At 45.7% G+C, this 13,878-nt stretch overlaps 1 protein-coding gene across 1 annotated transcript in view; it reads right to left on the minus strand.

Annotated features, from left to right (window-relative positions):
• Positions 1 to 3,806: 3,806 nt before the first annotated feature.
• Positions 3,807 to 13,878, minus strand: part of IREB2 (iron responsive element binding protein 2) — a 48,005-nt gene continuing 37,933 nt past the window's right edge. The window contains exons 17-22 of the mRNA XM_058736286.1: positions 13,155 to 13,259; positions 12,918 to 13,060; positions 10,278 to 10,425; positions 10,069 to 10,191; positions 7,921 to 8,106; positions 3,807 to 6,815 (exon numbers count right to left, since the gene is read on the minus strand). Coding sequence (XP_058592269.1) covers positions 6,705 to 6,815; positions 7,921 to 8,106; positions 10,069 to 10,191; positions 10,278 to 10,425; positions 12,918 to 13,060; positions 13,155 to 13,259 — 816 coding nt within the window. The 3' untranslated portion in view covers positions 3,807 to 6,704. The remainder of the gene's footprint in view (positions 6,816 to 7,920; positions 8,107 to 10,068; positions 10,192 to 10,277; positions 10,426 to 12,917; positions 13,061 to 13,154; positions 13,260 to 13,878) is intronic.

Raw genomic sequence — 13,878 nt, forward strand, 5'->3', positions numbered from 1 at the left:
TGGCCCCTCGCGATCCCCCTCCGCCAGTCAGCGGAGAGTGCTGGGGGGCGAGGCTCGGCCGCCGTCCGCACCGCCCCGGCCCGCGAGATTCGGCTTCTGGATTGGCTCTCCGCAGCTCTGTCCCGCCTTCCTTCGGTGGTGACCCCACTCAGAATCCGTCTACCTCTCACAGAACGGCATCTCTTGTTTCTGATTGGCTTTTGTGGATTCCGCCCCGCCCCCTTTCTGCCCCGGAAGAGCACCTCGCGGTTGGGTCGAGTCCCTCCGCGGCTCAGAGCGCCGTTTCCACCAGACTTCGGGGTAATCTGCTTTCCCTCGCCTCGGCCTCCGTCCAGCTGCCGCCGGAGTCCGTTCCCGCGCGGCCCGAAGTTACCTCCCTAGTGCCGCGGGCCCACGCGCCCCTCCGCCGCGCGCCGACCTCACCTCCGGCTGGACTCGGGCCGCGGCTCCAACTTGCACTCGCTCCCAGGCCGGCGGGCCGAGCAGCAGATGGAGGGGGCGAGAGGGCGGTCCCCGGCTTCCCGCGGCTGGGCCCAGGTCGGGCCTGAATCCCCTGCAAGAAACCGCCGTGTGCCCGCGGAGTGGGGATCCCGGTGGTCGGGGGCGCCAGGCGGGACTTCTCGGTGGGTCAGAGCTCTGGCCTGCGGCGCGGCCTCCGTGGTTCTATGCCCCCTCTTGCTCCCTGCGGGTACCGCACCCCTCCCCGTGCGGGTACAGCATCATCCCCCCTCCCCCGTGTAGGTACTGCACCCCCACTTTGGGTACAGCACCTCTCCTCTGTGCGCCTACAGCATCCCCCGTGCAGGTAATGCACCGCTGCCCTGTGCGGGTACAGCACCCCGCCCCCACCCCGTGTGGGATGAGGGATGGGGATGAAGACTGAACCGCCAGAAAATGGGGACAGATTTAGAGTCAGGGCTACTAGCTCCACAATGGCCTCCTTTCCACCCACAGTGTCTTCTTTAGAAACACTGTTATTTTGTCATTTGCCCTTTCATTTGGGGGCTTGAACTCACAACCCCAGGATCAAAAGTTGCATGCTCTAGGGACTGAGCCAGGCAGGTGCCCCCGCCTTTCATTTTAAATGAGCATCTTTGTCTTTAATAAATCCTCATACATAAATCTTTTGTGCATTTCCATTTATGTCCTTAAAATACCCTGCTCGGTCCTATCACTGGGTCTAAGAGAATGAACATTTCTAAGGCTTTTCATATATGCTGCCAAGTCATGTTTGTCCTCAAAATGCCAGTACTGGATACCATAATGTAAAAATCTCCACCAGTCTACTAAATGTCATGTCAATGTTGGATGAACAATGTTTTTCGTCTCCACCTGGCCACCTGGGACACTTACGTAGTGGCTCTTAGAGTTCAGTGATCAAAACTTGGAAGGAACAGAATGAACAATCTGTAGGCTGAGATTGCAGCCACGATTTTGTATCATAAGATGTCCTGTCACACATAATAGCCGTTTATGAAACTTTCTTTACAGTATATTGCAGGTTGTTAAAAATGTTCAAAACTCAGTGACCCCACAATCGTCACCACACAGTCACATTTTGTGGGGATTACGTAATACAGCTGCTTTTGCAATACATGTTCCAATTTTGAAGTACACTGAACACAAGCCTAACGGTTTGGGATTTTGAAAAATTATCAAACAACTCACATCAAACCAAAACAAATAGGCTGGAGCTACACTAATTTATAATTTAAAACCTGGACTGGCACCAAGTGGAAACTGGCAACAGAGGCACACTGTGAGACTCCCTTTGTGCTCTAGTATCCAAACCTCCAGCCCGTGCCTGTGTGGGATGAGCCTTTGTAATGCAAACTTCACAGAACGCTGAATTGGAATCTTGAGAACATCTCTGATCATGTGCCAATCTTGGTTCCCGAACACCAGATCTTAATAAAGTTGACTCACTCACTTGGGTTGCTGTATTAAGAGTGGTAGCAAGGGCAGGTTATTTTTATTTTTTTTCATTTTTTTTTTTCATTTTTTAAAATTTACATCCAAATTAGTTAGCATCTAGGGCAGCAATGATTTCAGGAGCAGATTCCTTAATGCCCCTTCCCCATTTAGCCCATCCCCCCTCCCACCACCCCTCCAGCAACCCTGTTTATTCTCCGTATTTGAGTCTCTTCTGTTTTGTCCCACTCCCTGTTTTTATATTATTTTTGTTTCCCTTCCCTTATGTTCATCTGTTCTGTCTTAAAGTCCTCATATGAGTGAAGTCATATATTTGTCTTTCTCCGACTAATTTTGCTTAGCACAATACCCTCCAGTTCCATCCACGTGGTTGCAAATAGCAAGATTTCATTCTTTTTGACTGCCAAGTAATACTCCATGGTATATATATACCACATCTTTATCCGTTCATCCCTCGATGGATATTTGGGCTCTTTCCATACTTCAGCTATTGTTGATAGTGCTGCTATAAACATGGGGGTGCATGTGTAAGGGCAGGTATTTTTAGACCAGTGGGCAGCTGACCATATTTACAAAACATGGCTCCGGGACAGAGGCCCACGGCCCTGGCTCCCAGCTCTGGATGACCCGATTCACGGGTCACTAACGAGCGGCCAGCAGAGGGAAGAGGTGTCACCGTCCGCTGACCCTAACAAAGAAGCCGATGAAAACACAGCATCTCCATCCCGCATCAAGAGAAAGCCATTTCTGGGGGCGCCTGGGTGGCTCAGTCGGTTAAGCGTCCGACTTCGGCTCAGGTCATGATCTCACGGTCTGTGAGTTCGAGCCCCGCGTCGGGCTCTGGGCTGATGGCTCGGAGCCTGGAGCCTGTTTCTGATTCTGTGTCTCCCTCTCTCTCTGCCCCTCCCCCGTTCATGCTCTGTCTCTCTCTGTCCCAAAAATAAATAAAAAACGTTGAAAAAAAAATTTAAAAAAAAAGAGAAAGCCATTTCTGGGGCACCTGGGTGGTTCAGTCTGTTAAGGGTCCGACTTTGGCTCAGGTCACGATTTCACGGTTCGTGGGTTTGAGCCCCGCGGTGGGCTCTGTGCTGACAGCTCAGAGCCTGGAACCTGCTTCAGATTCTCTGTCCCCCTTCCTCTCTGCCCCTGCCCTGCTTGCACTCTCTGAAAAATAAACATTAAAAAAAAAAAAGCCATTTCCTCCTATAATACAGTTTATAGCATGAGACCACCAATTCAGTCCTAAGCGTTCACTTTAACATAAAATACCTCCATAATGAAAGATGTATAGCATGAAAGTTATGTGCAGAGGTCCAACTCCTTCACTGCTACGTATTTAATGTTTACTTTATACATAAAGTGCTTTATGAGGCATAGACGAATCAGGGAGAACCAGAATCGGTAGGTTTAAGTTACATTTTCAGCTTGATATCAAGACTCAGTCAACAGGACAGGGTTGCTTAGCACAGCGGACAGTCTCCACCTCATGAATGTTCAAGAACAGGTTGCCCAGCTGGCTGTCACTTGTAGAAGGGATCCTGCTGCCACTCAGAGTGCAGGCTTCTCAAGTATAAAATGGGATTCCATGAACTTATGTACCTGTTGAACAACCCCCAGATCGAGTTCAACTTCACCGATTGTTCCCACTGGCGGGCTATGCCCACCGCACACTTGTCACCTTTTCATTCTCCTTGGCCCCAGACTAGAAAGGAAGGCTGGACAGAGGGACAAGGACGACCGTGGCTCACGCTCTGGCAGCCATACTGGGAATGACTAACGTTTAGGGAACATCCTCAAAGAGGAATTTCTGGATGCCATCCTATTTAAGTTATGGTGTTTTAGTTTTAATCACCACAAAACATTTTATAACGAGATGTGATAATACAATTTTCTTTATTAAAAATAATTTACAGCATCAATAACATATACACAATTGTCATCAACTGAACTTTGCCTCCAATATATTTTTATACAATACTTAACATTATTGAATTTAAAACTGTTACACTGTTTTGTTGGCTTTAAATAATAGACAATGATTTATAGTTACTTGAGATACGTGGTTTCATAGCCATATATGTAAAATTGATAGAAACATCGGCACTATCACACTTCAGGGGAAAAAGCCACTAACAGAGCCTAAATCTCTCCCCCTCTTTATTACTCCAAGTCAAACTAAGACAGAGTCAACACCCAGCATCTCAGTACCTTCTCCTAAACCTAAAGGCAAAAGACAGATGTCTTTTAAAACCACAGTAAGACATCAGGTCCTAGAGTCGCGTCATCCTGTCACCCACCACCGGGAAGGCGAATTCACGCGACACGGTCACCATGTGCCGGCACCCTCTGCTCTGGCTTCCTCTTAGCTACGCGCACTCTGCCTTTGGAGCCAGGAGGTCAGCTGCCCAGCAAACACTGAGTCGCCGAGGCAACTGGCATCCCTCTCATTCAAGTGTCAGCCTAGAGGCAAAAGAGGTAACAGCAACCACCGTCACCCTGGAACCTTTCCAGCTGTGATAATGGCCAACTCCATGGCTGGACGGGAACCCCCACGCACTTTGCTGCACAGGAACAACGACCACTGAAGGCAGGAAGTATGGCAATGGCAGGTGGCGTCATTTTTTAAAAGATGAAAACAATGCTGCTATTGGCAATACCTTTGAAATTGTACTTTAACTTACAACATTAATTTGCTGCTCTCGTGTGCCTATTATACTTCCTTTCCACAACACTGTGCATTTTTTTAAACAAAATTACTCAAAGATAGTCAACAAAGGAGGTAAATGAAACAACAAAAGCCAATAGATGTCACATCTTCGCCAACAGAGGATGTGGCCAGAGGCAGGACCACGGGGCGCAGAGCCGGACTCTGCGCTGAAGGTGGCCGCGCTCCAGAGCCTTCTGCCCACCGCACGCTGGCGAGGGGCTGAGAGCCCGGACTAGGCGGGCTGGAAAGTGACCGCTCGGTTCACAGTGACCACCTGTGTCATCGTGACCTTGTGTCTCGGCTGCTGCCGATAACATCCAGGCCTCTGCCCACAGCTACGTGATACAGCACGGCTGAAAAATGACACAGAGGTGTCTCCACGGTCTGGAGTCACCACTTCTTCCAAGCATGTAACAGGTACTTTAACATTCGACGTGTAAACCCTCCCTTCCTAATTCATGTTTTCAGGTAAATTAAAAACACATGCACCGACAGATACACAGGCATAATAAAATATCACGAACACAGTATGAAAGTACCAAAGAAAAACAGTTATAAAAATTTAAATAAAGAAGAAAAATCATTCTGTCGGACTCCAGTCCATGTAATTGTCTACAGACAATTTGCAGAATATTTTGAAAAGATTTCGACTGTGTGATTGTTCGTGTGCAAAGCTCTCCATGGTCACACCCAGCCTGGTGGTTTCGGCACCCTATTAACACGGCTCCTCCCGTCTGACAGGAGCCGCCCCCGAGCCCCAGCGGCCTCACTGGGTCAGAAGAAGAGCCCCATGTAAAAAAACACCTCTACAATTAAACTTTCGCCTGCTAGGTTCAGTTTCTTAATTTAAAAAAAGGCATAGGACTTTCTAGAATTAATTACCCAACATTTTTCTTAAAAGTGGCCAAATGTCTTGTTGACAGAACACTTGCTGTGGCAAACAGACACGTACAGAGAGAAAACGGGATATTCAGACAGCAACAATTTAAGTGTTTTATCCTGATAGTCAGCTTTGGTTAAAACAAAAACATAATTAATAGAATCATGCATCCCAGATAAAATAAGGATTCAAAAAGACACAAAACCAATTTAAATAATTAAGAAATAACCAACATTTAAAATATTCTTAAGAGTTGAGCAACCATATAATTTAGGGTGGATAATTTAAAAGTCTAGAGGAAATAATTTCAGCATTTAACGATTAAGTAAAGTTCTCTTTAACAACTACAAGAGTGTGGAATTTTGGTTAATGATACCTAAAATAATAGGTTATAGGAAGTAACAGTATCACATAAAGTGAGCGAAATAATCTAATCCAATTAATATAATACCATCTGAGGCCGGCCAGAGGGTCACAGGAGCAAATTACTGAACGGTATGTGATCTGTATTTTCACCGGTAACACGTGATGCTATACAACCAGCTCTGTCTCCGGGCCTGGAGGAACCCTTGGTAACACCGGACAGGGTGATCTGGTCAGGGACAGGTTCTGTCCCTTGTGGTTTGACTGGGACTAGGATAACCCTGGCTTATAGTACAAACATGAATGCCAACTATGTCCAGTTCAATTCTGAAAAGGAATTAATATATCTGAAAGTCCATTTATGATCAGATTCCAATTTCCACAATTTTAGAGTCTAATCTGGCTTCTTACATTTCAACCCGCTGGTCTTAAACCAACAAACAGTAGTACACAGTTTTGTAGGTGCAAAACTAAACAAACAACTTCAGGAAGGTTATTCATAGAAGAATCTTCAACACAAATTCAAATTCTGCCTTTATTTACAAAATGGTCTGATAAAATACCCCCGTACTTACAGCCTCTCCCACAGCACACCTCACACGTTGATTTTAGCAATGTTAATAGCACCATTCGTATATTATTTAAAATCAGAAAGATTTCATTTCAGTCACTATGTTGATTCATAATCATTTACACCCACGGTGAGATCGGGGAGCGCACGGGACCGTCTGCGGCTCCACGGCCAGGATTCCTGGATCCAGCACAAAAGGCTTTTTGTATTTGCAGTTACCAGTTCGGAAAGGTATCTGTGTTGAGTAGATACTATGAGAATTTTCGTGCCACAAAGTTTAATAATCCTCCATGTTTGTATAAGGTTACTTCCACATCATTTTCAAACGAAGCAATCACGCCGAATACTTTTCCAGTGCTTGTCTTTAAACAAACAGAAACATCTCATATGAGCGGTAAAACCTTCCACGTGTCCCTCAGACCAGCTGTCCTCACATTCAATGACTATACCTGCCAGACTCTGTCTGAGAAACCTCCTGCCTGGAAAAGACCTGACATACCTAGCCACGGGCTTCATGGCCAAGTAGAAAATCAGGTCATCTTACCCATATTTCTAAATGACAGTTACCGTATCATCCAGAACACCCAAATGACATAGATTTTGACTTATAACTCGAGAAATGTTACTGTTTATTTTATTTTTGAGAGAGAGACAGAAACAGAATGTGAGCAGGGGAGGGGCAGAGAGAGAGGGAGACACAGAACCCGAAGCAGGCTCCAGGCTCCGAGCTGTCAGCACAGAGCCCGACGTGGGGCTCGAACTCACGAGCCTCGAGATCATGACTTGAGTGGCTACTTAACTGACTGAGCCCCCCCAGGTGCCCCATTCATCGACATTTTCTATTGAATATTCGTTGCATGTTACATCGGCCACTTTTCTTTTTTTCTTACTTGTAAGGTCTGTGTTTCTCTAACCCTGAACACTCAACTCTGGCTTCTCCTGCAGCCACGTATAAGCCTGGATTAAAAGCAGATCAGGACAGGGGCGCCTGGGTGGCTCAGTTAAGCGTCTGACTCTTGACTTTGGCTCAGGTCATGATCTCACGGTTCATGAGTTCAAGCCCCGTGTCAGGCTCTGCTCTGTGAGGAGCCTGCTTGGGATTCTCTTTCCTTCTCTCTCTGCCCCATCCCCATTCACACACTCTCTCTCAAAATAAATAAACAAACTTGAAAACAATTAAAAAAACAGATCAAGACAGAAAGAGCGGACAACCAAGAAAAGGGAGCGGGCACGTATAACTGGAAGCCCATGTGTCTCTTTTTTTTCTGGACCGTCTAGTGCTTTCTACTTTTCCTCATAGAGTATCAACTACATTAGCGTGGGTCTGAATAAACAGGAAACAGTCATCTTAAACTACAATTTATGCTGACATTAGCATTCAATACACAATGATTGTTTTTATTCAATTTACAACCATCTAGTTACATATACACCATGTAATCACATACTTGAGGATCTTAGAGATACCTTTATATTTAACGTAACTCCAGGAGATAGTTCTTCAGGAAACGTTAAAGAAAATGTTTCTCTGCCAGAGAGGCCCAAGGAATCTGCATTTTCTCCCGGAAGGAACTGAAGCGGAGCTATGCCAACTCCAATCAAGTGGTCTTTGTGAATTTTTTCATAACTTTCAGCCAAAACAGCTTTCACACCCTGTAACAAATGTGCATTTTATTTCTTCCAATCATCTCTTGAACATTGCCTTCTTGGAGCATTTTAAAGGGAAAAAAATTCTACCTGTAGCCTATGAAACTTTTTTAACTGAACACTGCATACTAAAGGCCAGTAATGTACGAAAGTATTTACAGATTTTTCTGTCTCTTTAAGTAGCTCCCTAACTTCTACCCACCCCTCTGCCTCTCCAGGGCTGAGCTCGGCCATCATCAACCAGAGCGAGAGCCCTGCAGCGGGGCGGCTGCTGGGACTCCGACAGGGCTCAGGAGGGTCTGTTTGATCCTGGCAGACCCCACGTGCACGCTCCCCAGCACTGGCTCTTAAACGGCCCCTAGAACACAGGGGTACACAAGGACGTCCCCACAGCAACAAGGAAACCGGGTGCGTAAATTCTGAACATGCTTAGAAGTTACAGGTAAGTGACTCGTTGAAACCACAGAAATCATCAAGTGTAACATTTAGAGAGTGACATTGATAAGGCTCCAGTCCATTTTCAACAACTAAAAACCTATTCTCTGGAGAAAATAAGCCGGAGAGGCTCTAGCTCCAAGTTGCCCAACTTTTCCACCGCTGTCCTCCTAAGGAGCGCCTCACGGATGCCCACCCCCAGCCGTGACCTCCTCCTCGCCGCCGTGGCTTGAATGCCACAATCACAGCCCGTGGATCTGTTTAAGAACCATGTGTACACCGGGGCTTTCCACACAGGAGGAGTACAGTTCCCACCCCTCTGTGGCTGCTGTCACCCTGTGGAGAACAGGTGTCCTGGACTGAGGGGCACCAGGCACCGGGGCAGGGGTGAGAACAGCATCAGAAACGGGAATTAGCTGGAAGTCTGTGCCCAGAGTGCTGCTCCTTCTTCGGGAAAACTGGCCTCAGAGAGAACACCTGCAGGTACGGACATATGAGGCTCTCCCAAGGAATCCAACCATCTACGCCAAGGCCCGACAACTGACAAAACCCAGCCCGCACCCCCAGCTTGTAATCAGTGTTTCAATGTCTGACCGAAGAGACAGCCTAGGATCAAATACGAGGAAAGCCTCCAACAAAGAAAATGATGATAAAAGATTTCTGAAAAAAAGGAACCTGTGCTTATAATTAATATTCATATTAGTTATAATTAGTATCTCAGAAAGATAAGACAATTGGGCTCATTCCTACAACTATGAGTATTCACATTTTTAGGGGGGAAAGTAAAGATCCAAGAAGAATGAAGTGCGCGTGACCATGACAGCTATGAGGGCTGTCCTGACCGCCTCTGTGCGCGAGAGCCGGGTAGAAAGCACCTGTCCGGACCATCCTCTCCAGCGGACCCCCATCTGTGCTTCGGCAAAGACACAGGTGCATGAGAAATGCCCTCCTGGCAGGCAGCCAGGTGCCATCATCTCCTACTAGTAAAACCGGGCCACTTGGCCCACTGTCTGAGTCTGTAAATGGAAAGGGGGCCCGTAAACTAGCAGTGGGCACACGTAATCCGTTACAGAGCACCCACCAGTTTCAGACCGCATCTCCTTTCCCTCTACCACACCGACTTCTTCAGTAAGCTTGATACAGGAGTATTACAATGCAACCAGGTTGAGTACAAAGTGATTACTTAAAAAACCCCATGAATATGAGATCCAAATAAGCATGAGAAATCCAAATGAGCAAAATATACTTTGATAGTATGTTACTGATAAAAGGGAACATCTGAAACTCAAGTTTAAGAAAATAAAACTTAAGGGGCGCCTGGGTGGCTCAGTTGGTCAAGCGTCCAACTTCAGCGCAGGTCATGATCTCACGGTTCGTTGGTTCAAGCCCCACGTCAGGCTCTGTGCTGACAGCTCAGAGCCTGCTTGGGATTCTCCCACCCTCCGTCCCTCCCCCGCTTGCACTCTGTCTTCAAAAATAAATAAATAAACTTAAAAAAAAAAAAAAAAAAAAGATAAAAGTAAGAATCAATACCAGCAAATATGGTCCTTTGGCAGCCCAGTCTCTTGAATTTCCTGAACCATATTTCTTTCCTGCTAAAATAATCAGCGGGACACCTTCTTTCTGGTACAGCTCTGCCGCCTCAAACACATCTAGCTGTTTAGAACAAACACAAAAATCTGTAACACAAATTCGGATCTAGTTAGCAAGCAGCTGCCTAGATGCTTTGTAAACGTCCTTACCGTCTGTCCCGATGGAAAATGAACTGTTTTGGGAGCCGGTTTCCCAATGAACTTATTGAACAGCTTGATGTTTGCAAAAGTGCCTCTCGTCATGACCGCGTCATTGCCCCTCCGGGCTCCATAGGAGTTGAACTCACGAGGAGTAAGGCTACAAGAGAGTCGTGAAGTGGGTTTCATTCCAGATGGGAAATAATCACACGTTACTGATTTTTAAAACTTACTCAAAAACACTTCTTTTATGATGGAAAATTTCAAGCGTGTGCACAAGTAGAGAAAACAGCATGGTGAATGCCCAGCTGCCCATCATCAAACTATAGCAACCAACCCACTCTCCCCGTCTCCTCTATGATCATCCCCTATTAGACTATTTTGAAGCAAACTCACGTAACGTGTATTAACACTATATACCTCACTATTTTTCTTTAAAATATATGAACTCTCAAAAAATATTACTCAATACCAAAAAAAATAGCACAATTTCTTAATATCAATCAAACAGCCAGTCAATATTCCAAATGCCTCCAAATCTGGAATCAACCATTTCTCCAAAAAACGGTGGCTTGTATTGGCTTCCCTGCTGAGAACAGAGCAGTCCTATGAAACCTCGCCTAAGTCGAAATGGTGTAAAGGAAGATTATCCACCTCCTTCCAGAAATTCACATTGTGCTGCTCTGGTTTTACCAAAGACCTACATGGTATGTGGGTGGTAACGGCCTTTCCCCGTAAAAGCAAAAACCTTTAGATTTCTTTCAGTTAGAGAAAACCGGTACTACCATCGGTCCTTCACACAAGCGAAGTGCAACGCCAGCTTGCAGGCAGCGGGGACAGCGACACTAGGAAGCAGCAGACACCGTAACCTGGTCGCTATGGGTTTTCATTGCTGCTGGACTGGTCACAACACACGTGACCTTCTAGACACAAGAAACGACTCAGTATAAGGAACAACCAACAACCGACTTTTAGGAGTCTCTAACCTGGTTTCTTATGTAAAGGCGAAACGTTTTGTAAACCCGTACATTTAAATTTCTTACTTCAAAATAGAGATGATGAGAGTTTTGAAGGATCTTAAAAACAACTCTAACTGACGAGAACTATTGAATTAAATATACTGACAAACTCATACCAGAAACTAAAAAACACGTAAAAGTTATGTATCTGCGAAGAGTGGGGACTTTCTTTTGGTGGATGCTATGTCACAATTGTGACCAAGACAGAAATGACGACCAAAAAATATTTAAAAACTTGTATTTCACACCACTATAAATAAAAGCCATGTGTATAACAAACAGATTCACCTTGATCAAGTTATATCAAATGGACTTAACAACTCCTACCAAAAAGTGGCTTTTTAAAAACATTATTTTTATTTTTTTTTATTGGGAGGGGCAGAGGGAGAGGGAGACAGAGAGAATCCCAAGCCGGCTCCATACTCAGTGCAGAGCCCAACACGGGGGCTCGATCTCACGACTGTGAGATCATGACCTGAGCCGAAATCAAGAGGCAGATGCTCAACTGACTGAGGCACCCAGGCGCCCCCACAAAATGCATTTTAATTCATACCAAACTTAGTTAATCAGAAAAAACTTAAACACAAAAAAATTTAAACACAAATTTCAAAATAGCACTGGTGAGATTAGAGTAGGAGCTATGCAGCATCACTACACGTGCAACCAAGCTATACGGCACTGACGTTTACACGATACTTTGACAAAAAGTCGGCTCTTGAACAGCTCAGGCTTCTAAAGCTAATCAGGCACCAGTACAGGAAATTCTGCCCTCACCAAAACTTTGTCTCTGGTGTCTAAACGGTTCTGGATAAGAGCAACACTGTATTATTAATCATGTAGAAATGAAATAAAATTTTTCTAGGTTTAGATTTCTATTTCCTCTATCAGTGATGTTTACATCCACTTTTAGTAAAAATATAAGCTCAAGGAGCAGAAATTCATTGTCTTTTGATCTGACACAGACCAAGCCTAGCTTCACGCACGCAGGTTTCAGAGTCCACAAAACACACACTTAAAAATTCTGCACTCCAGCAACGGGAGGGTGTTCCAACCAAACCATTAGGCTTCGTGTGGTGGGTCAAACCAAGCTGACTGTCTGGCAAAGTAGAACTGAAAAGACAATTCTTGTTTCCAATCAGGTGTTAATTTAGACTACAAGGGCTTAATTTAAAACAGCAATTTCCATTCCTAAAGTTAAAAGCAAGAACAGGCCAGTTACTGCTGAAGTCAGATACAGCGACAAGACACGGTCTGTGGTGATGCCTGTGCAGCTGAGCCCTGGACAACAGGGGGGCTGGGGAACCGACCCTGCACAAAGTCAAAAGTCTGGTTCCCCAAAACTTAACACCCTTCTGTGGACCGGAAACCTTACCCGTAACAGAGAGTCGATGAACACCTGTTCTGTGTTGGATGCTTTCTCTCCACATTCTTACAAGGCAGCTAGAGAACAGGAAGTGCTACTCAGAGCATCACAAGCAAGAAAAAGAGACTTACGGTGCTGAACCATGTTTATCAAAACCAATCGGAGCTGTTCAAGGGTCAACTGTGTCTACCGGGCAAAGGAACGGGCCCAGTACGTAAGCGCTCTTCGTCAGCGAGGCGGCTGAGTGCGCGCCCGCGGCCACACACCTACCCTCTGTGGGTCAAGTACTTGGCCGCCGAGCTGCTCCTGGCGATGCTGCCCGCGGGTGAGATGTGATCTGTTGTCACGGAGTCTCCCAGATACAGGAGGACGTGGGCATTTTCAATAGGCTGGAGGGCAGCTGGCTCTTTGGTCTAAAAGGTGAAAACAGTTCAAGGCATTTACTCCTGATGAGGTCTTTTAGTTCGTAACAACCCTGGAAAGATCAAATGGTAAAATCGTACTCACAAGCTTGTCGAAAAATGAAGGACATCTGATATAAGTAGACTTCGAGTCCCACGGAAACAGAGTGGAATCCGGTGCCTCTAAGCAGTTCCACCGCTTGTTTCCCACCTGTGAACGTGGTTTGGCGGGTGAACGAAGAGCAGAGCGAAAATGGAGTCACAGAAAAGAGGTTTATGAAAATGACTGAGAGAATTAAAAGGCACTTACGTTAGAATGACCAAAAAAAGGCCTTATTCATTTGGAAAGGAAGCTAAGATAGTGCATTCTATAAAATTAAGACATTTTCGGACAGAATGAATGAAAATCTGCTCAATGAATTCTAGCACTCTGGATTTTCATGAGTCCCTGAAGACTAAGTTTTAATATAAACTGGACATCGTTTACAGAATCCAAACAAAGGTAGAGGATTTAGAAAGAGTCCTATGTGCAGCTAAAGAGAGACTGTGGTGGGCACACTGCTGGTCTTTAAGAACGTCATCACAGGAAGGCCTAGGGGGGCTCAGTCCGTGAAGCGTCCGACTTCAGCTCAGGTCATGATCTCGCAGTTCGTGGGTTGGAGCCCCGAGTGGGGCTCTTTGCTGACAGTATGGAGCCTGCTTGGGATTCCCTCCACCCCCCACCCCTCTCTCTCTCTGCCCCTTCCCCATTCTCACATGTTCTCTCTCTCTCCAAAATTAACAATGAAAACTGTATGTTCAAAATCATGTAATTTTAATTTTTTTAAAAA

The sequence above is a fragment of the Neofelis nebulosa genome, chromosome 7 (genome assembly GCF_028018385.1).
Source record: "Neofelis nebulosa isolate mNeoNeb1 chromosome 7, mNeoNeb1.pri, whole genome shotgun sequence".
Taxonomy (NCBI): domain Eukaryota; kingdom Metazoa; phylum Chordata; class Mammalia; order Carnivora; family Felidae; genus Neofelis; species Neofelis nebulosa.